The sequence below is a fragment of the Salvelinus fontinalis genome, chromosome 23 (genome assembly GCF_029448725.1).
Source record: "Salvelinus fontinalis isolate EN_2023a chromosome 23, ASM2944872v1, whole genome shotgun sequence".
In the NCBI taxonomy this organism is placed as follows: domain Eukaryota; kingdom Metazoa; phylum Chordata; class Actinopteri; order Salmoniformes; family Salmonidae; genus Salvelinus; species Salvelinus fontinalis.
Window position 1 is genome coordinate 8,041,670 of NC_074687.1, and position 26,848 is coordinate 8,068,517.

General features: G+C 44.6%; 1 protein-coding gene across 6 annotated transcripts; it reads right to left on the reverse strand.

Moving 5' to 3' along the window:
* On the reverse strand, window positions 1–25,228 carry LOC129820813 (ankyrin repeat domain-containing protein 50-like). Of its 6 annotated transcripts, none has more exons than XM_055877801.1 (5): window positions 24,865–25,228; window positions 18,781–19,540; window positions 10,153–10,388; window positions 2,343–5,892; window positions 1–1,348 (listed from the first exon to the last, which is right to left on the reverse strand). In XM_055877801.1, the coding sequence occupies exons 2-4, from the start codon at window positions 19,200–19,202 to the stop codon at window positions 2,357–2,359; spliced, it is 4,194 nt and encodes a 1,397-aa protein (XP_055733776.1). In that variant the 5' UTR covers window positions 19,203–19,540; window positions 24,865–25,228; the 3' UTR covers window positions 1–1,348; window positions 2,343–2,356. The 6 variants fall into 6 exon arrangements, with proteins under 6 accessions (XP_055733776.1, XP_055733775.1, XP_055733774.1 ...); XM_055877800.1 differs by having other exon boundaries at window positions 18,781–19,546; XM_055877799.1 differs by having other exon boundaries at window positions 18,781–19,546; window positions 24,826–25,228.
* Window positions 25,229–26,848: the final 1,620 nt, after the last annotated feature.

The following is a 26,848-nucleotide window of genomic DNA, read 5'->3' on the forward strand; positions in this document are numbered from 1 at the left end:
TTTGACATTAGTTACAGCACGTCTGCAATTTTAATTAAAGAATGGCATTTTGCTTTCAAATATGAATAAAATGGTAGCAAGAACAAATGGAAGTACTTAGGCCAGATCAATGATTTAAAATGAATAGCTAGCTAAACTCCTACCTTCTTTCTTTCTAATCTAATCTATCTTTAGATTTATGTCATCATTAGCAGTTCCTTTCCAACAGCATTACTCAGAGTGTGCTAGAAGAACATTCCGCCTGCTGGTTGGTTAATGTCATTAACATAGCAGCATTTCAACAGCATTGTAGGCTAGGTCAAGCTTTTGGTAGGACTGCGGTCTTTTCTGCTGACTTGTATGGCTCGTGGCCGCCATAGATGCACGCGGACAGACTCCAAGCCGCCATAGATGCGCGTCGACAAACTCCAAGCTGGTAATACCTGCCATGTCTCGGGGTTTTAAAAGTAGAGAGAGCAAAAGTCTGGAGGAAGATCAAGGCATCAATAGTGCCCTCACACAGGCATGAGAATCGTTGCTTTCAAAACAGCTACGGTGTGAAAAAGAGCTCCTAATATAAAACTATCTTAAGTCCTGTGTGAGTGTGTTGTCGTGGGTCTCCTTGCCCATCTAGTCTCATCTCAGTGAGAACCCTTTCACACGTCTATTATGGCTGTTCTGTCCTGGCTTCAAATGAATGTTTTTTATCCACCGTAGAGTAGAGAAGTTTGATTTCTGAAGAAGTCCATTGATGATTGGTTAAGCGTCAAACCCTGGTGAGACCACAGCCCTGTGTTGGGCCTGTGTGTCACAGAATTGTCACCGACACACACACTCTCTGGTCTGTCTCTGTGTGTCAGAGAACTGTCACACACACTCTGGTCTGTCTCTGTGTGTCAGAGAACTGTCACACACACTCTGGTCTGTCTCTGTGTGTCAGAGAACTGTCACACACTCTCTGGTCTGTCTCTGTGTGGTAGATCAGCAGGAGGGTGGACCGATAGCCCCTCTCCATCCGACTTGTCCATGGCACTCATGACAATGTCAACTCCACTGAAGAGAAGAGGCAAGGCTTTGTGTCTGAGGAATGTGTGTGTGTGTGTGTGTGTGTGTGTGTGTGTGTGTGTGTGTGTGTGTGTGTGTGTGTGTCCGCTATTTAGTGACAGCTGCTCAAAACAGGCGACGGAAAAAGTCTGGAATGTAAACGGCTTTGAAGTCTTTCAGTCTCTCCATTCTTCCTCTGGTCCGCTGAGCTGAAGAGCGGAGAGGGTGGGGGTGAGAGAGAAGCCCCTTCCCGGCTCTCATCTGCCCCGTAAGAACCATTATCCATTCTGAAAACGGACCCTTGAACTCCACGTCCACCTAGAACCTACGACAGAGAACGCTGTCATTAAAATGCCAAGCATTCCTCCAAAATGTACCACCTGAAAAAGGACAGGACATGGTTTGCGACGTACCATCCTTGAGAGGTCACATTGTCATGAAGCTCTGGTTTTAAAAGGTGGTTTATATAATATTAATACCACTGTAGACTTGACTTTAACTCTGGGGAAGATCAATGTGATGAAATAGAAACATGGACACAAAGTAACACCAACTGGTGTCCAAATAACAGTTGCTTTTGAGTAGGAAGTTCGTGAGAATTGATTTCTGACGTAACACCTCTCAACATTCAGCATCTCTTAAGACAATGAAGGAAAACACCAGGGTGCCTTTAGTTTGGAATATACTAATAATATACTAATGATATATCAATAATAGACTAACAATATACTAATAGTATACTAATACTATACTAATGATATACTAATGATATACTAACAATATACTAATGATATACTAATACTACACTAATGATATACTAATAATATACTAATGACATACCATGAATATACTAACAATATACTAATAATATACTAATACTATACTAATGATATACTAATGGTATACTAATAATATACTAATGATATACTAATAATATACTAATACTATACTAATGATATACTAATAATATACTAACACTATACTAATACTATACTAATAATATACTAATGGTATACTAATAATATACTAATGATATACTAATAATATAAAAATAATATACTAATTATATACTAATACTATACTAATGATATACAAATGATATACTAATGATATACTAATGATATACTAATGATATACTAATGATATACTAATAATATAACAATAATATAATAATAATATAATACAATAATAGTAATATAATAATAATATAATAAAATAATAATAATAATAATATTATAAAAGAATAATAATATAAGCCTCTGTCTCACAGCTTTTACAGTTATTCTACTCTCTTTGGTGACCAACAGGCGGGTACTCACCGTTAGGTCGGAGTTCACAGGGGCGTCTCCCTCTTGTATAAGGCAGCGCTGGTGGGCCCTTCAAACTGCAGCTTGACAGCCTGTTTCAGGTTGAGCTGGGGGTCCGTGGTCGTCATGACCACCATGCAGGGAGGAGATAAGGCACTACCGGGGGTTATAGACATCTTCTGGTTCTCCTCCCATGTCTCTCTCTGGGCCGGGCTCTGGACCAGGTAAGGGTAGCCCATAGGGAGACTGTCCCTGTTTTTGGGGCCATCTTGTCCAGGCGTCACCCCTAGAGAAGCCATGACAGAGTTCCACCTCCCCCCTCCGTACTGAGACCTCTCCTCCTGGATCAAGCTGGGGGAGTTGTGTTTACTGGGATAGTCGAACCCTGCTGGGTAGCCTTTGTAAGTCTGTTCAGAGTCATGCACCATGGCCGTGACTGTGCAGAGGGTGGGTGGAGGAGGGCTGGCCTTAGGGCACTGGGCCCTGTGGCTGGTTCCGTGCAGGCTGCCACGGGCAGAGCCGGGTGGAGGCAGGGTGGAGTGGCGGGAGCGGCAGCGTGGAAGGGAGTGCTGTTGGATCTGCTGGGTGAAGGACAGGCTGTCAGCGGGGACGGTCTGCACCGTGGCCTGGGAGTGGGCTGTGGAGCAGGAGGCTGAGGAGGAGGATGTCTGGGAGCTCTGGATGGAGTGGAAGTGCTCGGCGGTGGAACCTGGGGAGCAGGAGGCTGAGGAGGTGCTAGCACCATGATGACGCCCTGCCTGGGCCACGTTACTCCCTGAGCAGGCGGATAACGGGCTCTTCACAGTGGATGACCGTGGCGACAGGGTGTTGGGCGGGGGCAGACGGACCGAGTACGGTTTGGCTCCGTAGCTCTCCAGCAGCCTGACGATAGTGAAGTGGCCCCTCTTCCCGGCCACCTTGACGGGGCTGCGGCCGTACTTGTCTATGTGGTCTGGGTTGGCCCCTCCCTCCAGTAGCATGGCAACGATATTGGCGTGGCCCTCCTGAGCCGCAATGCTCAGTGCCGTGGCCCCCTGCTGGCGGCAGGCCAGATCCACGTTGACCCCCCTGACCTCCAGGAGCAGACGACCAGGCTCAACATGACCCCGCCAGGCTATGGAGTGCAAGGGGGGTCGTCCCTCCCCATCCTGGGTGTTAGGGTCCGCCCCATGGCTCAACAGCAGCCCCACTGCCTCCAGGTTGCCCTGCCAGGAGGCCACGTGCAGCGCCGTGCGCCCCTCTCCGTCCCGGGACTCCAGGGGCACGCCTCCTTTCTCCATGATGAGGGCAGCCATGTCCAGATGATCCTCCAGCACCAGGAGGTAGAGCAGCGGGCGGCCCTCTGCGTCCCGTACGTCCGTGTCCGTGCCCCGCCTCATCAGTAGCTCCACCACCTCAGCGTGGCCCTCCAGGGCGGCGGCGCTCAGCGCAGAGTGGCCGTCGTACGCCCGGTGGTCGATGAGCGAGCGGCGGTCCAGCAGAAGCCTCACCGTGCCACAGTGGCCCTCCTGCGCGGCCAGGATGAGGGGCGTCCGTCCCTCGATGTCCATTTCTCCGACCCGCGCTGTGCTCCCACGCTCCGTCAGGACGGCACAGACCCCCCGGTGGCCCTCGCAGGCGGCGGCGTGCAGCGGGGTCCAGCCCAGATCGTCTTTATGGTTCTCATCCAGCCCTCGGTCCAGAAGTGCTCTCACCACCTCCACGCTGCCCCGTGCTGCTGCCAGGCTCAGAGCTGTACGACCCTCCCCGTCGATGCCATCCACCGTAGCGCCCCAGAACAGCACCCTGCCTACTGTCGCAGAATGGCCCATTGCAGCAGCCGCTAACAGCGGGGTGACGGCAGCAGAAGCGGCGGCGGCGTGTGGCCCGGCGTTCTCGTCTACGTCGGCCCCAGCCTCTAACAACAGTTCTACCACTTCCTCATGACCTTCATACGCCGCCAGCAGCAGAGGGGTCATCCCATCCTTGTCCCTGTGCCCCGGGTCCGCCCCTCGCTCTAACAGCAGGCTGGCCACTTCGCCGTAACCTTTGACTCCAGCCGCTGTGGGCACACAGAGAGAAGCCACTGACAGGGCAGTACGGCCGTCTCCGTCGGCCAGGTCCACCTCTGCCCCGTGGTCCAGCAGGATCTCTACCGCCTCCCGATGGCCCATGTAGGCGGCGGCAATCAGTGGCGTGCGGCCCTCCCGGTCAACCTTGTCCACCTGCGCCCCGTGGTCCAGCAGAGTGAGGAGGATCTCCTCGTGACCCCCCCAGGCCGCCGCTCTTAGCGCCGATCGGCCTTCAGCATCACACCCGTCCACGTCCGCCCCTGCATCAAGGAGGAGGCGTACGGCCTCGGTGTGACCCCCCCAGGCCGCTGACCGTAAGGCCGTCCAGCCCTCGCTGTCTGCATGCTCCACCATCCCCAAGCCGGCCTCCTGCTCCAGCCCCCTGGCCCAGTCCAACAACATCCCCAGCACCCTGACATGGCCCTGCCTGGCAGACAGCGTTAAGGGGGTCTGGCCCTGGTGGTCACTGATCAGAGGGTCAGCCCCTCGGAACAGGAGTAGGTCGGTCACGTTGGCTGAGCCTGCATGGGCCGCACTGGCCAGGAGGGTGCGTCCGTCTGTGGGGTCGGCCCGGTTCACGCTGACCCCGCTGTCCAGTAGCACCCTCACTGTGTCCTGCCTCTCCAGCGCCTGCCCGATGATGGCCCCCCCTCCTCCTGCACAGTGTACCCCCACGCTGGGGCCTCCATCTGGGGCACAGGAGGGAGGGAACACCCCACTCTTCATCAGCAGCTGGAGGACCTCCTGCCTGACCAGGACAGGGGGCTGAGAGGCAGGGGAAGAGGCGGAAAAGGGGCTAGTCAGAGGGGGCACATCAGCCCACAACAGCCACAGGGCCAGGAGGGCAGGGTTGTCCTTGTGCATGCCTGAGCTGACCAGGTGTGAGCCAATCTGACAGGTGTCCTCTGTGTTAAGGTGTGGGGCGCGCAGGGTGAGAGCCATGGCCAGCATGGTGTGTCCCTCAGACATGCTACACAAATACTTCTGGGTGCAGTACTTCACGTCCGTCAGCCACTCTGCAAAACTAGTGTGGAACAGGAGCTTTCTGCCTCCAAGTCCGTCGATGAGCAGCGTGGACAGAGCCTGTAGCCTGCTCTGGAAGTCCAGAGGGCTGAGGGACATGTCCTGGGTCCAGGTGGCGGTGTAGAGCTCCTGGGCGGTGAGGGGCCTGGGGGAGGCCAGGAGGGCGTTGAGGAGGGGCCTGACTTGGAGGAACAGGCCCCTGGGGAAGAGTCTCTGACAGAGCCACAGGTAGAGGCCGTTGAGGGTCCCGGGGATGTCCCGGATCTCCCGGAGACCCACCAAGGCCCCCGCCACGCCGTCTAGAACGCGTTCCAGGAACAGGAAGCAGCCACCACTCTTGATGTGCAGCAGGTTGAGCATGTCGGCCGTCTCGGGGGTCAGCTGTCGGCGGAGCGCCCCCTCCTGGTCCAGCCTCCGCAGGATATAGTGCTGCACGTCACGCACAGGCGCAGGCTTACGCAGATCGTCCAGACACAGCTTACGGAAACCTACCGAGAGGAGACAGAGAGAGTGACAGAGAGAGTGACAGAGAGAGAGAGAGTGACAGAGAGAGAGAGACAGAGAGAGAGAGAGACAGAGAGAGAGAGAGACAGAGAGAGACAGAGACAGAGACAGAGACAGAGAGAGAGAGAGAGAGAGAGAGAGAGCGACAGAGAGAGAGAGCGACAGAGAGAGAGAGCGACAGAGAGAGAGAGCGACAGAGAGAGAGAGAGATACTGTCACTTATCGTAACTTCAGAACAAACATTAGCTACTTCAGGAAGAGGTATTGGACTGTAGAAACAGATACATAAAAGGTGCGGTAGCAGCAGTCAACTTCAGTCAGCCAGAGGGATATCTAGACTACCATACAATGGCATTGGATTCACACTTCCATTTTTCACCGTTGGTGCCAGAGAGATATTTACTGGTGTTAAGCAGTGTGTGGTGGAAATCTCTCCTCCTCTCCAGCACAGACGTGTTCAGATGTCACCCACCCGATAGTAATGAGAGCATGGTGTTCTTCCGCGTTCTAAAATAAAACGACATTTTTTTGTCCTGTGTGGTTACTGAACACTACATCAAGCATTCAGCACGCCTGGGAAAAAGCATTCAGCATGCCTGGGAAAAAGCATTCAGCATGCCTGGGAAAAAGCATTCAGCACGCCTGGGAAAAAGCATTCAGCAAGCCTGGGGAAAAGCATTCAGCACGCCTGGGGAAAAAGCATTCAGCACGCCTGGGGAAAAAGCATTCAGCACGCCTGGGAAAAAGCATTCAGCACGCCTGGGAAAAAGCATTCAGCACGCCTGGGGAAAAGCATTCAGCACGCCTGGGGAAAAGCATTCAGCACGCCTGGGAAAAAGCATTCAGCACGCCTGGGGAAAAGCATTCAGCACTCCTGGGAAAAAGCATTCAGCACGCCTGGGAAAAAGCATTCAGGACGCCTGGGAAAAAGCATTCAGCACGCCTGGGGAAAAGCATTCAGCACGCCTGGGAAAAAGCATTCAGTACGCCTGGGGAAAAGCATTCAGCACGCCTGGGAAAAAGCATTCAGCACGCCTGGGGAAAAGCATTCAGCACGCCTGGGGAAAAGCATTCAGCACGCCTGGGAAAAAGCATTCAGCACGCCTGGGGAAAAGCATTCAGCACTCCTGGGAAAAAGCATTCAGCACGCCTGGGAAAAAGCATTCAGGACGCCTGGGGAAAAGCATTCAGCACGCCTGGGAAAAAGCATTCAGCACGCCTGGGAAAAAGCATTCAGTACGCCTGGGGAAAAGCATTCAGCACTCCTGGGAAAAAGCATTCAGCACGCCTGGGAAAAAGGAGAGGAACACAACGGTTTGTCACTCGTCGCTTTGTTGATGAACTGTTATTAACAGCCTTTCTGTTCTAGCAGTCACACTCTTTTTTTCTTATTAGCACCGACTTGGCTGATAGCAACTTTCCCCTCGATATAGCAGCTTACTGCGTACGGCCCAGTACATCCCCGGGGCCAAGCTTCCTGCCATCCAGGACCTGTATACCAGGCGGTGTCAGAGGAAGGCCTTAAAAATTGTCAAAGACCCCAGCCACCCTAGTCATGGACAGTTCTCCCTGCTACCGCACGGCAAGCGGTACCAGAGAGCCAAGTCTAGGACCAAGAGGCTTCTAAACTTTTCCCCAGGCGTGCTGAACGGTCCCGTGTGGCTCAGTTGGTAGAGCATGGCGCTTGCAACGCCAGGGTTGTGGGTTCAATTCCTACGGGGGGACCAGGGTTCAATTCCCACGGGGGGACCAGGATGAATATGTATAACCTTTCCAATTTGTAAGTCGCTCTGGATAAGAGCGTCTGCTAAATGACTTAAATGTAAATGTAAAATGTAAACAGCTTCTACCCCCCAAGCCATAAGACTCCTGAACATCTAATCAAATGGCTACCCAGACTATTTGCATTGCCCCCACCCCCTGCTGCTACTCTCTGTTGTTATCATCTATGCATCGTCACTTTAATAACTCTACCTACACGTACATATTGACTCTGTACCGGTACCCCCCCTGTATATAGTCTCGCTATTGTTATTTTACTGCTGCTCTTTAATTACTTGTTACTTTTATTTCTTATTTGTATTTTTTTGAAACTGCATTGTTGGTTAAGGGCTTGTAAGTAAAGCATTTCACTGTAAGGTTGTATTCGGCGCATGTGACTAATAAAATGTGATATGTGGTTGTCTCACCTAGCTGACTTTAACATTTTGGCCTTTATTTTAGCTGGGAGTCTCTGCTAAAAGGTGACTAACTGTAAGTCGCTCTGGATAAGACTGTCTTGCTAAATTACTAAGATGGTAGAAAAACGGCATTTACATTACAATACCCAAAACAAATATGAAAAATGTCTATTCTAGAAACGTTTTGTTAAAAAGCCTGACTGGAGATATTGTCCACGCTATATATAGGCTTGTTGAAAACACAGAACTATCAGTTGATCAACATGAGATACTATTGTTAGGCCTGGATTCAATTCTATCAAGCGTTAGAATAGCCCGGCGTTTCCTCAGATGATTTGGCGTTGTCGGAGATGTGAACTGCGTTGGAGCTGTCAAATCGCTGAGCGGCTGCTCGACATGGTCCTAACTACATACAAAGGACACAGGAGGTCTGGACCTCGGTAAACTGTTTAAAAATAAATCTATTATAATATATATATATATATATTTGTACACAAAGAAAATCAGTTACGGTTCAACATCTAAATAGGCTATTTCTCCCAACATCGATCAAAACTCAGAACGCTTATGTTTTATTATTATTGTTGTATTATTATTGTATTATTATTATAATTGTATTATTATCATTGTTGTATTATTATTATTGTATTATTATTATTGTTGTATTATTATTATTGTATTATTATTATTGTATTATTATTATTATTATATTATTATTATTGTTGTATTATTATTGTATTATTATTATTGTATTATTATTATATTATTATTATTGTATTATTATATTATTATTATTATATTATTATTATTATATTATTATTGTTGTATTATTATTATTGTATTATTATTATTGTATTATTATTATTGTATTATTATTATTGTTGTATTATTATTGTATTATTATTATTATTATTATATTATTATTGTTGTATTATTATTGTATTATTATTATTATATTATTATTATTGTTTTATTATTATTATTGTATTATTATTGTTGTATTATTATTATATTATTGTATTATTATTATATTATTATTATTGTATTATTATTATATTATTATTATTGTTGTATTATTATTGTTGTATTATTATTGTATTATTATTATTATTATTGTATTATTATTATATTATTATTATTATTATTGTATTATATTATTATTATTATATTATTATTATATTATTATTATTGTTGTATTATTATTATTATTGTTGTATTATTATTGTATTATTATTGTATTATTATTATTATTGTATTATTATTATTATATTATTATTATTGTATTATTATTATTATTATTATATTATGATTGTATTATTATTATTATTATATTATTATTGTATTATTATTATTATTATTGTTGTATTATTATCGTATTATTATTATATTATTATTATTATTATATTATTATTATTATTGTTGTATTATTATTATTATTGTATTATTAATGTATTATTATTATTATATTATTATTATTATTGTATTATTATTATTATTATTGTATTATTATTATTGTATTATTATTATTGTTGTATTATTGTATTATTATTATATTATTATTATTATTATTGTATTATTATTATTATTATATTATTATTATTGTTGTATTATTATTATTATTGTATTATTATTATTGTTGTATTATTATTGTATTATTATTATTATTATTATATTATTATATTATTATTGTATTATTATTATTATTATTGTATTATTATTATTGTATTATTATTATTATTATTATAGTATTATATTGATCTGACTGAGTTCTATTACCGCCTGCTTCTTTGTGAACGAGTGGAATCAACAACAGTGTTTTTTGTGTGTTTTTTCCCCCCTTCGCTATGTTCGTCTGCCTCCCGGATTTGCCTTTTTTAGCAGCACATTCACTACTCTCTAACGGCTAAAGAATTAACTTTCCCCGGCACAGGCCGAGACATGAAACGATCTACACCCTCGCAGACGCCTCTGCTGACCGTGTGGTTTGTTGAGATGCCGGATAAAATACCATTTTAAAAGCGTCCCACAACTCCTGCCATGTCTATAGACATCTCCCAAACATACCTGAGAACATCTTACACACAGCCTTGTTCTGTCTGCGCACAGAGCAGACCAGGAGCAGCCAGCTGGGCAGGAGGTGCTGGTGACTGGATAGGAGCTCTGATATAGAGCTGCTCCTCCCTGGAGCCCCAGCACAGCTGGACACCTCACCGGCCCCATACCCCGATTCCAGGGAGTCTACCACCAGGAATAGGGACTGTTCTGGGGGAGGGAGGTTCAGCAAGGGCAACAACACCGCCCTGGAGGGGGGGGGGGAGAAAGAGGAGTCATTTATTGAAATGTAATGTAGCTGGTATTTCATCACACATGGAACATAAACAGACCCAAAAGCTGCAGCATCATTACTACATCATCATTACATCATTCAGTATATGGACATCATCACTAAATCATCACTACATCATCATTCAGTATATGGACATCATCACTACATCATCATCACATCATTCAGTATATGGACATCATCACTAAATCATCATTACATCATTCAGTATATGGACATCATCATTACATCATTCAGTATATGACATCATCATTACATCATCATGACATCATTCAGTATATGGACATCATCATTACATCATCACTACATCATCATTACATCATCATTACATCATTCAGTATATGGACATCATCATTACATCATTCAGTATATGGACATCATCATTACATCATTCAGTATATGACATCATCATTACATCATCATGACATCATTCAGTATATGGACATCATCATTACATCATCATTACATCATTCAGTATATGGACATCATCATTACATCATCATTACATCATTCAGTATATGGACATCATCATTACATCATCATTACATCATTCAGTATATGGACATCATCACTACATCATCATGACATCATTCAGTATATGGACATCATCATTACATCATTATGACATCATTCAGTATATGGACATCATCATTACATCATTCAGTATATGGACATCATCACTACATCATCATGACATCATTCAGTATATGGACATCATCATTACATCATTCAGTATATGGACATCATCACTACATCATCATGACATCATTCAGTATATGGACATCATCATTACATCATTCAGTATATGGACACCATTAAAGGATGCTGCTATCTAGGAAGTGAAACCTACTATGGACTTGCTTCCCCCCTCACCTAGACCAGTAGATGTATTATTACAGTATAGTAAAATACACCTGGACAGGACACATCTATATGGTGTTCTATAGAGTCCCCTGGGACATGACACATCTATATGGTGTTCTATAGAGTCCCCTGGGACATGACACATCTATATGGTGTTCTATAGAGTCCCCTGGGTCAGGACACATCTATATGGTGTTCTATAGAGTCCCCTGGGTCAGGACACTTCTATAGAGTCCCCTGGGTCAGGACACATCTATATGGTGTTCTATAGAGTCCCCTGGGTCAGGACACATCTATATGGTGTTCTATAGTGTCCCCTGGGACATGACACTTCTATAGAGTCCCCTGGGACATGACACATCTATATGGTGTTCTATAGAGTCCCCTGGGACATGACACATCTATATGGTGTTCTATAGAGTCCCCTGGGACATGACACATCTATATGGTGTTCTATAGAGTCCCCTGGGACATGACACATCTATATGGTGTTCTATAGAGTCCCCTGGGTCAGGACACATCTATATGGTGTTCTATAGAGTCCCCTGGGTCAGGACACATCTATATGGTGTTCTATAGAGTCCCCTGGGTCAGGACACATCTATATGGTGTTCTCTAGAGTCCCCTGGGTCAGGACACATCTATATGGTGTTCTATAGAGTCCCCTGGGTCAGGACACATCTATATGGTGTTCTATAGAGTCCCCTGGGTCAGGACACATCTATATGGTGTTCTATAGAGTCCCCTGGGACAGGACACATCTATATGGTGTTCTATAGAGTCCCCTGGGTCAGGACACATCTATATGGTGTTCTATAGAGTCCCCTGGGACAGGACACATCTATATGGTGTTCTATAGAGTCCCCTGGGACAGGACACATCTATATGGTGTTCTATAGAGTCCCCTGGGACATGACACATCTATATGGTGTTCTATAGAGTCCCCTGGGACATGACACATCTATATGGTGTTCTATAGAGTCCCCTGGGACAGGACACATCTATATGGTGTTCTATAGAGTCCCCTGGGACATGACACATCTATATGGTGTTCTATAGAGTCCCCTGGGACATGACACATCTATATGGTGTTCTATAGAGTCCCCTGGGTCAGGACACATCTATATGGTGTTCTATAGAGTCCCCTGGGTCAGGACACATCTATATGGTGTTCTATAGAGTCCCCTGGGTCAGGACACATCTATATGGTGTTCTATAGAGTCCCCTGGGTCAGGACACATCTATATGGTGTTCTATAGAGTCCCCTGGGTCAGGACACATCTATATGGTGTTCTATAGAGTCCCCTGGGTCAGGACACATCTATATGGTGTTCTATAGAGTCCCCTGGGTCAGGACACATCTATATGGTGTTCTATAGAGTCCCCTGGGTCAGGACACATCTATATGGTGTTCTATAGAGTCCCCTGGGTCAGGACACATCTATATGGTGTTCTATAGAGTCCCCTGGGTCAGGACACATCTATATGGTGTTCTATAGAGTCCCCTGGGTCAGGACACATCTATATGGTGTTCTATAGAGTCCCCTGGGTCAGGACACATCTATATGGTGTTCTATAGAGTCCCCTGGGTCAGGACACATCTATATGGTGTTCTATAGAGTCCCCTGGGTCAGGACACATCTATATGGTGTTCTATAGAGTCCCCTGGGTCAGGACACATCTATATGGTGTTCTATAGAGTCCCCTGGGTCAGGACACATCTATATGGTGTTCTATAGAGTCCCCTGGGTCAGGACACATCTATATGGTGTTCTATAGAGTCCCCTGGGTCAGGACACATCTATATGGTGTTCTATAGAGTCCCCTGGGTCAGGACACATCTATATGGTGTTCTATAGAGTCCCCTGGGTCAGGACACATCTATATGGTGTTCTATAGAGTCCCCTGGGTCAGGACACATCTATATGGTGTTCTATAGAGTCCCCTGGGTCAGGACACATCTATATGGTGTTCTATAGAGTCCCCTGGGACATGACACATCTATATGGTGTTCTACAGAGTCCCCTGGGTCAGGACACATCTATATGGTGTTCTACAGAGTCCCCTGGGTCAGGACACATCTATATGGTGTTCTACAGAGTCCCCTGGGTCAGGACACATCTATATGGTGTTCTATAGAGTCCCCTGGGTCAGGACACATCTATATGGTGTTCTATAGAGTCCCCTGGGTCAGGACACATCTATATGGTGTTCTATAGAGTCCCCTGGGTCAGGACACATCTATATGGTGTTCTATAGAGTCCCCTGGGTCAGGACACATCTATATGGTGTTCTATAGAGTCCCCTGGGTCAGGACACATCTATATGGTGTTCTATAGAGTCCCCTGGGACAGGACACATCTATATGGTGTTCTATAGAGTCCCCTGGGTCAGGACACATCTATATGGTGTTCTATAGAGTCCCCTGGGTCAGGACACATCTATATGGTGTTCTATAGAGTCCCCTGGGACAGGACACATCTATATGGTGTTCTATAGAGTCCCCTGGGTCAGGACACATCTATATGGTGTTCTATAGAGTCCCCTGGGTCAGGACACATCTATATGGTGTTCTATAGAGTCCCCTGGGTCAGGACACATCTATATGGTGTTCTATAGAGTCCCCTGGGTCAGGACACATCTATATGGTGTTCTATAGAGTCCCCTGGGTCAGGACACATCTATATGGTGTTCTATAGAGTCCCCTGGGTCAGGACACATCTATATGGTGTTCTATAGTGTCCCCTGGGTCAGGACACATCTATATGGTGTTCTATAGAGTCCCCTGGGTCAGGACACATCTATATGGTGTTCTATAGAGTCCCCTGGGTCAGGACACATCTATATGGTGTTCTATAGAGTCCCCTGGGTCAGGACACATCTATATGGTGTTCTATAGAGTCCCCTGGGTCAGGACACATCTATATGGTGTTCTATAGAGTCCCCTGGGTCAGGACACATCTATATGGTGTTCTATAGAGTCCCCTGGGTCAGGACACATCTATATGGTGTTCTATAGAGTCCCCTGGGTCAGGACACATCTATATGGTGTTCTATAGAGTCCCCTGGGTCAGGACACATCTATATGGTGTTCTATAGAGTCCCCTGGGACAGGAGGGAGGGTGGCTGCACCACACTTAGGCCTTGTAAAAACCATTGAGTAATCCAGGAAGAGTGGGAGTTTAGTGTGTGTGTGTGTGTGTGTGAGTGAATAAGTAATTTAATGCGGGTGAAGACATTACGGCATTGCAGTTATTTTAACAGTGTCTGTCACCCTGCTAGTGTCTGCTTCAGCAGGGATATAAACGCAATGAAGTATTACATATAACACTTGTACAAGGTTATGTAACAATATTGAAGTCTTTGTTGAACAGCCTTGGTCATTCACAGCCATTCAACAATGGATTCCACACTCCTACACTTAAATCTTCTAGAAGGATCCAAAGGGAAGGTGTCAGCTCATGTAAACATACAAAACAGCCGTTTTGAATCAAATCAAATGTTATTGGTCACATACACATGGTTGGCAGATGTTAATACGAGTGAAATGCTTCTAGATCCAACAGTAATATCTAACAATTCCCCAACAAAAACTCGGTTTAATGTAAGTGGTTAATCAGAAACAAAGGCACATTCCCTCTGTACCGTCCTACTGTAACTAACCTCACAATTAAAAGGTAGTTACACCTTATACAAACAAATCTAAAAGGGATGGAAAAAGAAAATGTATACAGGTGAAGTCAGAAGTTTACGTACATTTAGGTTGGAGACATTAAAACTCGTTTTTCAACCACTCCACAAATGTCTTGTTAACAAACTATAGTTTTGGCAAGTCGGTTAGGACATCTACTTTGTGCATGACAAGTCATTTTTTCCAACAATTGTTTACAGACAGATTATTTCACTTATAATTCCAGTGGGTCAGAATTGTACATACACTAGGTTGACTGTGCCTTTAAACAGCTTGGAAAATTCCAGAAAATGATGCCATGGCTTTAGAAGCTTCTGATAGGCTAATTGACAGAATTTGAGTCAATTGGAGGTGTACCTGCGGATGTATTTCAAGGCCTACCTTCAAACTCAGTGCCTCTTTGCTTGACATCATGGGAAAATCATAAGAAATCAGTCAAGACCTCAGAAAAAAAATTGTAGACCTCCACAAGTCTGGTTCATCCTTGGGAGCAATTTCCAAATGCCTGAAGGTACCACGTTCATCTATACAAACAATAGTTTTCAAGTATAAACACCATGGGACCACACAGCCGTCATACCACTCAGGAAGGAGATGCGTTCTGTCTCCTAGAGACGAATGTACTTGGTGCGAAAAGTTCAAATCAATCCCAGAACAACAGCAAAGGACCTTGTGAAGATGCTGAAGGAAACATGTACAAAAGTATCCACAGTAAAACGAGTCCTATATCGACATAACCTGAAAGGCCGCTCAGCAAGGAAGAAGCCACTGTTCCAAAACCACCATAAAAAAAGCCAGACTATGGTTTGCAACTGCACATGGGGACAAAAAATAATACTTTTTGGAGAAATGTCCTCTGGTCTAATGAAACAAAAATAGAACTGTTTGGCCATAATGACCATCGTTATGTTTGGAGGAAAAAGGGGTAGGCTTGCAAGCCGAAGAACATCATCCCAACCGTGAAGCACGGGGGTGGGCAGCATCATGCTGTGGGGGTGCTTTGCTGCAGGAGGGACTGGTGCACTTCACAAAATAGATGGCATCATGAGGATGGGAAATTATGTGGATATATTGAAGCAACATCAAGACATCAGTCAGGAAGTTAAAGCTTGGTTGCAAATGGGTCTTCCAAATGGACAATGACCCCAAGCATACTTCCAAGGTTGTGGCAAAATGGACTAAGGACAACAAAGTCAAGGTATTGGAGTGGCCATCACAAAGCTCTGACCTCAATCCTGTAGAAACTTTGTGGGAAGAACTGAAAAGGTGTCTGCAAGCAAGGAGGCCTACAAACCTGACTCAGTTACACCAGCTCTGTCAGGAGGAATGTGCCAAAATTCACCCAACTTATTGTGGGAAGCTTGTGGAAGGTTGCCCGAAACATTTGACCCAAGTTAAACAATTTAACGGCAATGCTACCAAATACTAATTGAGTGCATGTAAACTTCTGACCTACCGGGAATGTGATGAAAGAAATAAGAGCTGAATTAAATAATTCTCTCTACTATTATTCTGACATTTCACATTATTAAAATAAAGTGGTGATCCTTAATGACCTAAAACAGGGAATTGTTACTGGGATTAAATGTCAGCAATTGTAAAAAACTGAGTTTAAATGTATTTGGCTAAGTTGTATGTAAACTTCAGACTTCAACTGTATATAAATATATGGATGAGTGATGACCGAGTGTCATAGGCAAGAAGCAATAGATGGTATAAGATGCAGTGTATACACATATGAGATAAGTAATGTAAGATATGTAAACATTATTAAAGTAGAATTGTTTAAAAGTGACTAGTGAGTCAATGTAGGCAGCAGCCTCTGAGTTAGTGACGGGCGGCAGGTAGCCTAGTGGTTAGAGCATTGGGCCAGTAACCGAAAGGTGGCTAGATCAAATCCCCGAGCTGATAAGGTAAAAATCTGTTGTTATGCCTCTGAACAACACAGTTAACCCACTGTTTCCCGGTAGGCCGTCATTGTAAATAAGAATTGTTTTTAACGGACTTGCCTTGTTTAATTTGCTGTTTAGCAGTCTGATGGCCTTGAGCTAGAAGCTAGTTTTTCAGTCTCTCTGGCCTAGCTTTGACGCACCTATACTAATACAATACAGCCTCGTGAACACAATATTAAAGGTTGCAGTCCTTGTTTTCCATTACTGAACGATAGACTCAGCTTGAGTTTATGTAAAAGCACTTTGTGCCTTTTAAATTCCTTCTCTTAAAAGTGAATGCTCCGTTCCAAAACTTCTTGGTCACACGCTTGTGTCTTACTGATTGGATAACAGGGAAGGTTTGTGTGTGTGTGTGTGTGTGTGTGTGTGTGTGTGTGTGTGTGTGTGTGTGTGTGTGTGTGTGTGTGTGTCTTGAGCACATGCATGCCCAGAACCACATTAACGGCCCTTTAATTGACTGAGGGCCTTCCTGCTCCATCCTGTCCTCGTGGTCCTGGCCACAGGCTAACCTTTGACCCTCTCAGCCCTGCTGTAAATTGGACACGGTGTGGAGAAGAGGCTGACAACACAGGCCCTGTGAGCTCTAATTCGCCCAAAGTTAAAAAAATAAATAAAAAAAAATGGTTTAAAACAGACGAGCTTTTTAGCAACGGGCCAGCCTTGTGGAACAGCAATTAGATTAGACTAGAGAGAACAGCGTAGTTTAAAGGACGGTTAAGGACAAACTTTACGAGGGAAGATAGCTGGAAGAAAGGCAGTGGAAAAGGTGGTTGGTAGTTGGGCCATTGTTGATGTTGACAGTGTAAGCTAAGCGGCTATATAGTACTCTAATGGCTCCAGCTAGCATCTGTTCAAATCTAAGGATTCTCTGTATATTCGTTCGCTGCCACTCCAAGCTCACGGCTTCCCTGTTTGTCGACCACTGTTCAGTGTTCACATGACAGTGGCTCAACCACAACCCCTTTCTCTCACTCAGGCGCCAAACACACAAAGATCTCTCCAGGCTATGGGTCAGTCTGAGGGGCAAATGTGGAATGTATCCCTAATACTTGACACCAGAAACACAGCAAACAGAGAGGGAGAGCGTTCCTCCACAACCAGCGTCAACATCAGACAGCAGCGGAGAGACAGAGAGGGTCCCCTCGTGAGAATGACGACCTCGCCGAGCGGTACCAACGACTCAAAAGTCTCTGCGAACTCGAGGGAAAGCATTTTTCACGTCTTTGTCTTTGTTTATAAAAGGACGTGTCATAAATAGCGTCGTAGCGTTCATTCAGACTGAGAGGTCGATGGTGAGAGCACTTGAATGGCTTATATTATAAGGGGAGAAATACATTCTTATACGAACCAAGGAAAGCGGGACAATCGCTCGCTTTTCACTATGGCTCTTTTGGTCTTCTTTGTTTGACTAAACAACACGAGCAGTGACATGCTTTTAGTACGGAATCTGAATGTTCATGGAAAACTCACTTGTTACCTGTAAGAAGTGGTCACAGACAGTCATCTTGGAGAACTGGTCTGCTAGGTGATGATGTCACTTCCCTTCCAAATGCATTAACGCTACTATGACTATTCGCATGCTACTGTGAACATGTGACTACAAAATGTGACTATGAAACAATGGGTTTCTTTGTCCAGACATATGTATCCCTATCAATCATGACGGACTCAATGTTTGAGTTTTGACAAACCTCAAATCTCGCTATAGAAATTTCACATCCATTTTATTTTTTATTTTTTTTGCAGACAGAATGTGTTGAATTCACATCAAAAGAGAGCAATTCACAAAGCTGTCTAGATAAGTTGATTAGTAACGCTAGGGAGTAATATAGAGTGCAGACCTTTTAAAGGTGGCATCCGGGTCCCTCTGGCAGTGTAGGGGCTCCAGGGTGGGAGCCACCAAGGGGGTGTCCAGTGTGTCCCTGTACCCCAGGGGGAGGAGGGGGCTGGCCCTCAGCTGATCCACTAGGCCCAGGACAAACCTCCACACCGCCATGCTCCTTCCATCCTCCCGCTGGCAGAAGTGAAATGCAAGGCAGTGGGGGGCCAGCCCCACCCGTAGCCCTGTGTCCGAGGTGGGCCATACTGCCTCCGTGCATAGAGCTGTCTTTCCTGCCCCGGGACCCCCCGTTACCAGGATCCCCGGGGGCCGGCCGGGAGCGGGCTTGGCCTCCAGACAGCGCTGGAGCTTTTCCAGGGCCCATTCCCGGCAGTAGAAGCGGCGGCCCCGTAGCAGGCTGGTGTATTGGCTGCTGCCACTCATCGGGCCCCTGGGAACCAACCAGGAGTCACTCCAACACGGGTCCAACGTCCCATACTCCCCAGCGTCTCTTTTAGTTTCTCTTTCAATTTGAACGTACTAGACAACACCTTTGGTAGCTCTGGCAGTGACAAGGTGACAGGGTACTGTCCTGGAGGTTCTGCGTCAGACGTTATGATCTGGGGACTCCTCCAGATACCATTTCAGAGTCTCTTAATCCTCCCCAGTTGTCTGTAGGCAACTTGGATCAGTCCTCTGGATACTCTGGTGTGTGGCGAGAGATCCTTTCATCTCTCCACAGGTTCCTCCAGTCAATCGGTGTGTCTCTCTGCCGTCTCAACCTGGTCCTCAGGTTAGAAAAAAACAAACAAACAAGGAAATGGACCATGAATAGAATGTATCTGCCGCTACAGAACTCCAGTACTGACACGCTCGCTCACACACCACTCCTGTCCTCCGTCAGAGAGAGAGGGAAAAAAAGAGAGAGAGAGACAGAGTGAGAGATTACCACAAGGGCTTACTTAACCACAGATAAAAAATCTCCTTGTTTTATCTCCCCAACCCTTCCTAACATAACATGCTACCTAAATCTTCTGTGTCTGCTGCTGACAGTCCTGCTTCCTCGCTTTTCTCTTCTGGAGTCTCTCTGTACAGTTGGCTCATATGGAATTCCCTCCTCGTTCACACGCCCATTCTCTCTCTCTCTCCACCCTCCCACCCTCTCAGCTGCTCTCCGGTTTTTCTTGTCCTCTTTTTTTCTCCGCTCCTCCCCTCCCGTTTCTCAGCATGTCAGGGCATGTATTGAAGCAGAGGCATTTAAACTGCGAGCGAGCGAGGAAAGAAGAGAAAAGAGAAAATAAGAAACGTGATCCAAGATAGGAGGAGTTGGACGGCTTGTTTTTAGGGGGTCAAAGTTCATCCACAGCAGCATGCTTTAACTGAGGCTCACACCCCTCCTGGGTCCACCTTGTCCTGGGTCTGGGAGCGGGGGACGAGCTCCAGCACTCCTGTCTAAATACTCCTCACATGGTTATTATTAAACAGATGTGATAAAAACAGAACCCTGCTGTTGCCGCAGGAACGCAACTGAAGAATAAAACCAAACCTTCTTCAGTCGCTGACAAAGCCACTTTGTTGACTTTATAGCAAGCAAAAAAAGGGGGTAATGATGCCGACTATGCTTAAAATAAATTGAGAAAGCGTGCAAAGCTCCGAGAGGTGTTTCAAATAGGCTACACATGTATTAGTGTATCCCTATATGAACTATGAGGTAATGTTAAAATACATGGATTTGGTGTTTCTCTGTGACATCCAGAGAATAAAGGGTATTCAAAGCCCTCTGTGAAGAAGTAACTAGTCTATGGCCGGAGAGTAACAGATGTTCAAAGCATTTCTTTTTTCGACTCGAAGCAATGAGCCCAATCAGTTCTCCATGACAACAAAATCATCAACAGAGTAGGCTAATAAGTGCTTCGTTTTTGAGTTATGCTCAGGTAAAACAACTTGGCTAATATATATTTACAAATCCTATAAATGGAAGCTCAAGGGGTATTAAATTAATTGGAATGACTGCCAATCTCACAGAGTTCAGTTTATAATTTAAGATCTAACCTAATTGTATTATTAGCTGTAGTAGAAAGCAATGGGTTTGAAGAAGCCTACATAAAACTCATTAAGTAAAATACAACATCCATTTACAGCCAGCTATGTAAACGCTAACATGGATTTATCCTGCAATAGATGGTCGTTCCATTGGTAATATAAACTCAGCAAAAAAAGAAAACGCCCCTTTTTTAGAATCCTGTCTTTCAAAGATATTTGGATTTTTACAAATTAACTTCACATATCTTCATTGTAAAGGGTTTAAACACCGTTTCCCCATGCTTGTTCAATGAACCATAAACAATTAATGAACATGCACCTGTGGAACGGTCGTTGAGACACTAACAGCTTAGAGACGGTAGGCAATTAAGGTCCCAGTTATGAAAACTTAGGACACTAAAGAGGCCTTTCTACTGACTCTGAAAAACACCAAAAGAAAGATTTCCAGAGTCCCTGCTCATCTGTGTGAACGTGCCTTAGGCATGCTGCAAGGAGGCATGAGGACTGCAGATGTGGTCAGGGCAATACATTGCAATGTCCATACCGTGAGATGCCTAAGACAGCGCTACAGGAAGACAGGACGGACAGCTGATCGTCCTCACAGTGGCAGACCACGTGTAATATCTGCACAGGATCGGTACATCCGAACATCACACCTGCAAGACAGGTACATTATGGCAAGAACAACTGCCCGAGTTACACCAGGAACGCACAATCCCTCCATCAGTGCTCAGACTGTCCGCAATAGGCTGAGAGAGGCTGGACTGAGGGCTTGTAGGCTTGTTGTAAGGCAGGTCCTCACCACACATCACCGGCAACAACGTCGCCTATGGGCACAAACCCACCGTCACTGGACCAGACAGGACTGGCAAAAAGTGCTCTTCACTGACGAGTCACGATTTTGTCTCACCAGGGGTGATGGTCGGATTCGTGTTTATCGTCGAAGGAATGAGCGTTACACCGAGGCCTGTACTCTGGAGCGGGATCGATTTGGAGGTGGAGGGTCCGTCATGGTCTGGGGCGGTGTGTCACAGCGTCATCGGACTGAGCTTGTTGTCATTACAGGTAATCTCAACGCTGTGCGTTACAGGGAAGACATCTTCCTCCCTCATGTGGTACCCTTCCTGCAGGCTCATCCTGACATGACCCTCCAGCATGACAATGCCACCAGCCATACTGCTCGTTCTGTGTGTGATTTCCTGCAAGGAATGTCAGTGTTCTGCCATGGCCAGCAAAGAGCCCGGATCTCAATCCCATTGAGCACGTCTGGGACCTGTTGTATTGGAGGGTGAGGGCTAGGGCCATTCCTCCCAGAATTGTCCGGGAACTTGCAGGTGCCTTGGTGGAAGAGTGGGGTAACATCTCACAGCAAGAACTGGCAAATCTGGTGCAGTCCATGAGGAGGAGATGCACTGCAGTACTTAATGCAGCTGGTGGCCACACCAGATACTGACTGTTACCTTTGATTTTGACCCCCCCCCGCCCTTTGTTCAGGGACACATTATGTCTGTGGAACTTGTTCAGTTTATGTCTCAGTTGTTGAATCTTGTTATGTTCATACAAATATTTACACATGTTAAGTTTGCTGAAAAAAAAACACAGTTGACAGTGAGAGGACGTTTACTTTTCTTGCTGAGTTTACATGCTTGTCTTCTAATGCCTCTATATAACAATCAGATTACATTACAGAGTTTGGCTAATCCAAACAGTGATGTTACTGAGCACAATTTGACAGTTAACTAGTAACTAACAGATTACATTTAGAAAGTAACCTACCCTACCCTGTCTAAGGCAGAATATCCATGACTTACATGTATCACTTCAGTAATAAATCCACTTCAGTCAATACATGAATCAATAGATCAGTCTAGTAGGATCTGTTTAAGTGAAATGTGGTCCTGTGGTGGAAGGGATCGTTAGGTACCTGATATGGTAATCCTAGCCTAAAGATCCATCTGGGGAACTTCCCTGCCATTAGACTGACATGGAGACATTTCTGTCGTTTCGCTTGGCCTTTACACAACCCCGCTATTCTTAGTGGCCGTTTCTCTCCTGCTTGTCAACGACACACCCTCCCGTTCAACTGAGGTAACTGATGGATACTGTAAGCAAACACCCCCCCCCCTCCCCCCCGCCTCCCCCCACCAAAAACACATTCCTTACCCCAGGACACTTCCAAAGGGTGACTATACAGGAAAATAATGAAAAAAAGGGAGCACTAGGTTTCTGCTTTGAGTATTTACTGGCTTGGACTTCGAATGATAAACCCTTAAATCCAGATGTGCTATGAACCCCCAAAATCTGAGGGTGCACAATGTACGTTTCAGATGGCTGGGGGTGTTCCAGAGGGCCCCCCCCCCCCCCGATCCTTAAAATTGGAAGAATGTTGCATTTTTCTAACACCTGAAACAGCTTTTTTTCCTGCAATCTAGAGCCATAATCAATATGCTTAAATTGTATGCACAATTGATTTATTTTATTCTGCATATCTCAGCATACCTTGAGCTGGCTGTATCCAGACTGGTGATTATTTTATCAAGAAACTAACTATGCTTCTCTGAATCTCTGCTAAAATCTGGATAAAAGATTGAAAGGAATGTCAGTCTTAGTATATTTAGTTATTGCTTGCTTTTCTAAAGTCTACCAACCTTGCCAGTATCAAATTAATTTATAAAGCCCTTCTTTCATCAGCCGATGTCACAAAGTGCTGTACAGAAACCCCCAGCCTAAAACCCCAAACAGCAAGCAATGCAGGTGCAGAAGCACGGTGGCTAGGGAGAAAACTCCCTAGAAAGGCCAGAACCTAGGAAGAAACCTAGAGAGGAACCAGGCTCTGAGGGGTGGCCAGTCCTCTTCTGGCTCTGCCGGGGTAGAGATTATAACAGAACATGGCCAAGATGTTGAAACGTTCATAGATGACCAGCAGGGTCAGATAGTAGGCATGCCAGCTAAGACAGAATAGCTAGCTTGTTTAACTAACTTGATTGTTAGCCTGAAATGGCTTCTTGGTAGCTAGTTATGAGGTTGGCAGATTGTGAACCTATCTGGGTTAGCTAAAGCCAACTTCATACAATTCTTAAGTGGCTAGCAGTACGCTATTACAGAACATTTTTAGGAATTTTTCATAAAAGAATAAACAGGACAAATCTGAGGGGACACGTGTCCTTGACCTTTCTGGAATCAACCATTTTTTTTTTTTTTTTTATATACCAGTGGAGGCTGCTGAGGGGAGGACGGCTCATAACGGCTTGAACGGAGTAACTGGAATCAAACACATGGAAACGGTGTGTTTGATTCCATTACCACGAGACCATCCTCCCAAATTAAGGTGCCACCAACCTCCTGTGTGTTACACATAACACATGCTAGGAAATTAAGAAATCATTTCAATGTTAAAAAATACCTTTCTTTTATGACCATTAGGCTGCATATGTCAATTTGTTTGGCTAGTAAATATGTTACTACCCATGTATGATGTTGTTCATGCCGCTTTCCAACAGTAGACTAGTCTTCTAGCAGTATCAAAGGGAACCATCCGTACCGTTGCGCCCAGGGCACGGGCTTTAACTAGTTACTACAGCCACAAAGTCTAAATTGGCTATATCATAAACATTTCTGAAAACAAAACAAAAAAAAACTTGGTTTTTGGTCTTAATTTAAGGTTAGCCATAAGGCTAGCAGTGTGGTTATGGTTAGGTTTAAAAATTAGATTTTAAAAAGGGAAATTGTACAATTGGGCGGGGTTTATAACTTTGTGTCTGTGAGAACTAGCGACGACCTTGGTCACGTTCCCGACACGCAAAGGTAATCAATCACCCAATTTGACGGCTCTCACAGGTCGTGCAAGGCAGCAGCACAGACGGGATGTTAGTTGTAAAATACCTTTGGCAGCAGGCTACAGGTGCGTGCCGCATCAACTACCGGGCCGACGTCGCTGTTGTTAATAAGCTACAATACCGATTCTCGACATTCCTGTCAACTCGCCAGCTCACACACATAATTCATTTATTCTGGGAAGGCTAACCTCATGAAATGACAAAGACAACGGAAGACTTTCACAGACCGATCTCAGTAGGCTGTCGTCTGAGAGGAGTGGAACAGGCTACAGGCAATACACAGCCTATCGATAGTCCGTGCTGCTCCGTCGTTGATTGCAATTCAATGATTCCGAGGCATTCCGTCAGCGGAGTTTTCTTCTAATGTTACACCACATGTACAATAATTTAATCCTGAAAAGATTTGATCAACATAATTAGTTCTCCGTGCATGGTTGGTTTACATCAGCACTTTTTTAAATGATATATTCTGTCGATATTTCCATTCATTTAGCCTAGTAGGCTCTCACGTGTCGTCAATACGCACACCTCACACAGTTCCGCCCCCAAATAGAAACGTGTGTGGCTGCTACAAATTTTCAGACTATATATACATATATTAAAATAAAAAAATCCAGGACATGTTGTTTCCATAGCCGCGGGAAGTAGGGGTGCTGACGGTGCCCCGTGATAAATTGAAATAATTATACTAAAATAATTGTAAAAAAAATTATTTTGGGCAAAATTATAAACAATCTTTCTAGACACTCTCTAGCAGTTAGAGGATTAAATCACCTCGAGCTCAACATTTTAAATGGACTGGAAAATAACGGTACGTTTTGCGACTAAAGACACCCTTCCAGCTAGCTGACCACCGATTTACATTGCAATTTATGTAAGTTAAGTTAGAATTTTGAGAGTTTTCAAAAAAGTAATATATATATATATATATATATATATATATATATATATATATATACACACATTTTGTGGGAAACGTATATTGTAAAATTAGACTGCAGACCACACATCATCATATCCAACTTTTTACCTTTGGAGTATAGCTAACAGCTTTCATGCAAGTATTATTTTTTTTATAGGAAGTCTAGCCAATGCATTTTTTTGCTAAGCCGCTTATCAAAAAGTTGATAGTAGTAGTATTTCCACTGAAATGTCAAACATGCTAATTGCTAACCCCGTTAGCTAACATTTGTACGACACCAATAATCACAAAACATTGATGGTTTGATAACAAGATAACACTGTTGAAGGTAATATATTTCTTAAACGCTGTTGAATATGTCGATAATACGGGGTGCTATGCTAATACTACTCCAGGGAGGATCAATAGCCCCCAAAAAATTCTCAACAAATTTTGAGCGATTCTGAGTGAACAGCTTTTTCAAAGTATTGGAGCAAGCGCATCAACCATCACCGGTGAGTAGCCTAGTCTTCATCTTCGTCATAGGGTGAGTCAGTCACTATATGCTAATATGCACTATAAATACAATAGTATGTGGACACCCCTTCCATAGTCAAACATTGGCAGTAGAATGGCCTTACTGAAGAGCTCAGTGACTTTCAAGTCAGTTTGTAAAATTTCTGCCCTGCTAGAGCTGCCCGGGTCAACTGTAAGTGCTGTTATTGTGAAGTAGAAACGTCTAGGATCAACAACAGCTCAGCCACGAAGTGGGCTCTGAGTCTCGGAAGAGTGGAGGCTGGTATAGCAGAGGACCAAATCTATACCAGTGCCCATGATTTTGGAATGAGATTTTCGAAGAGCAGGTGTCCACATACTTTTGGTAATGTTGTGTATTTACAGTGCCATACAAAAGTATTCACCCCCCTTGGCGTTTTTCCTATTTTATTGCTTTACAACCTGTAATTTAAATGGATTTTTATTTGGATTTCATGTAATGGACATACACAAAATAGTCCATATTGGTGAAGTGAAATGAAAAAAATTACTTGTTTAAAACAATTCTAAAAAATAAAAACTGGAAAAGTGGTGCGTGCATATGTATTCACCCCTTTGCTATGAAGCTCCTAAATAAGATCTGGTGCAACCAATTACCTTCAGAAGTCACATAATTAGTTAAATAAAGTCCACCTGTGTGCAATCTAAGTGTCAAATGATCTCAGTATGTATACACCTGTTCTGAAAGTCTCCAGAGTCTGCAACACCACTAAGCAAGCGGCACCATGAAGACCAAGGAGCTCTCCAAACAGGTC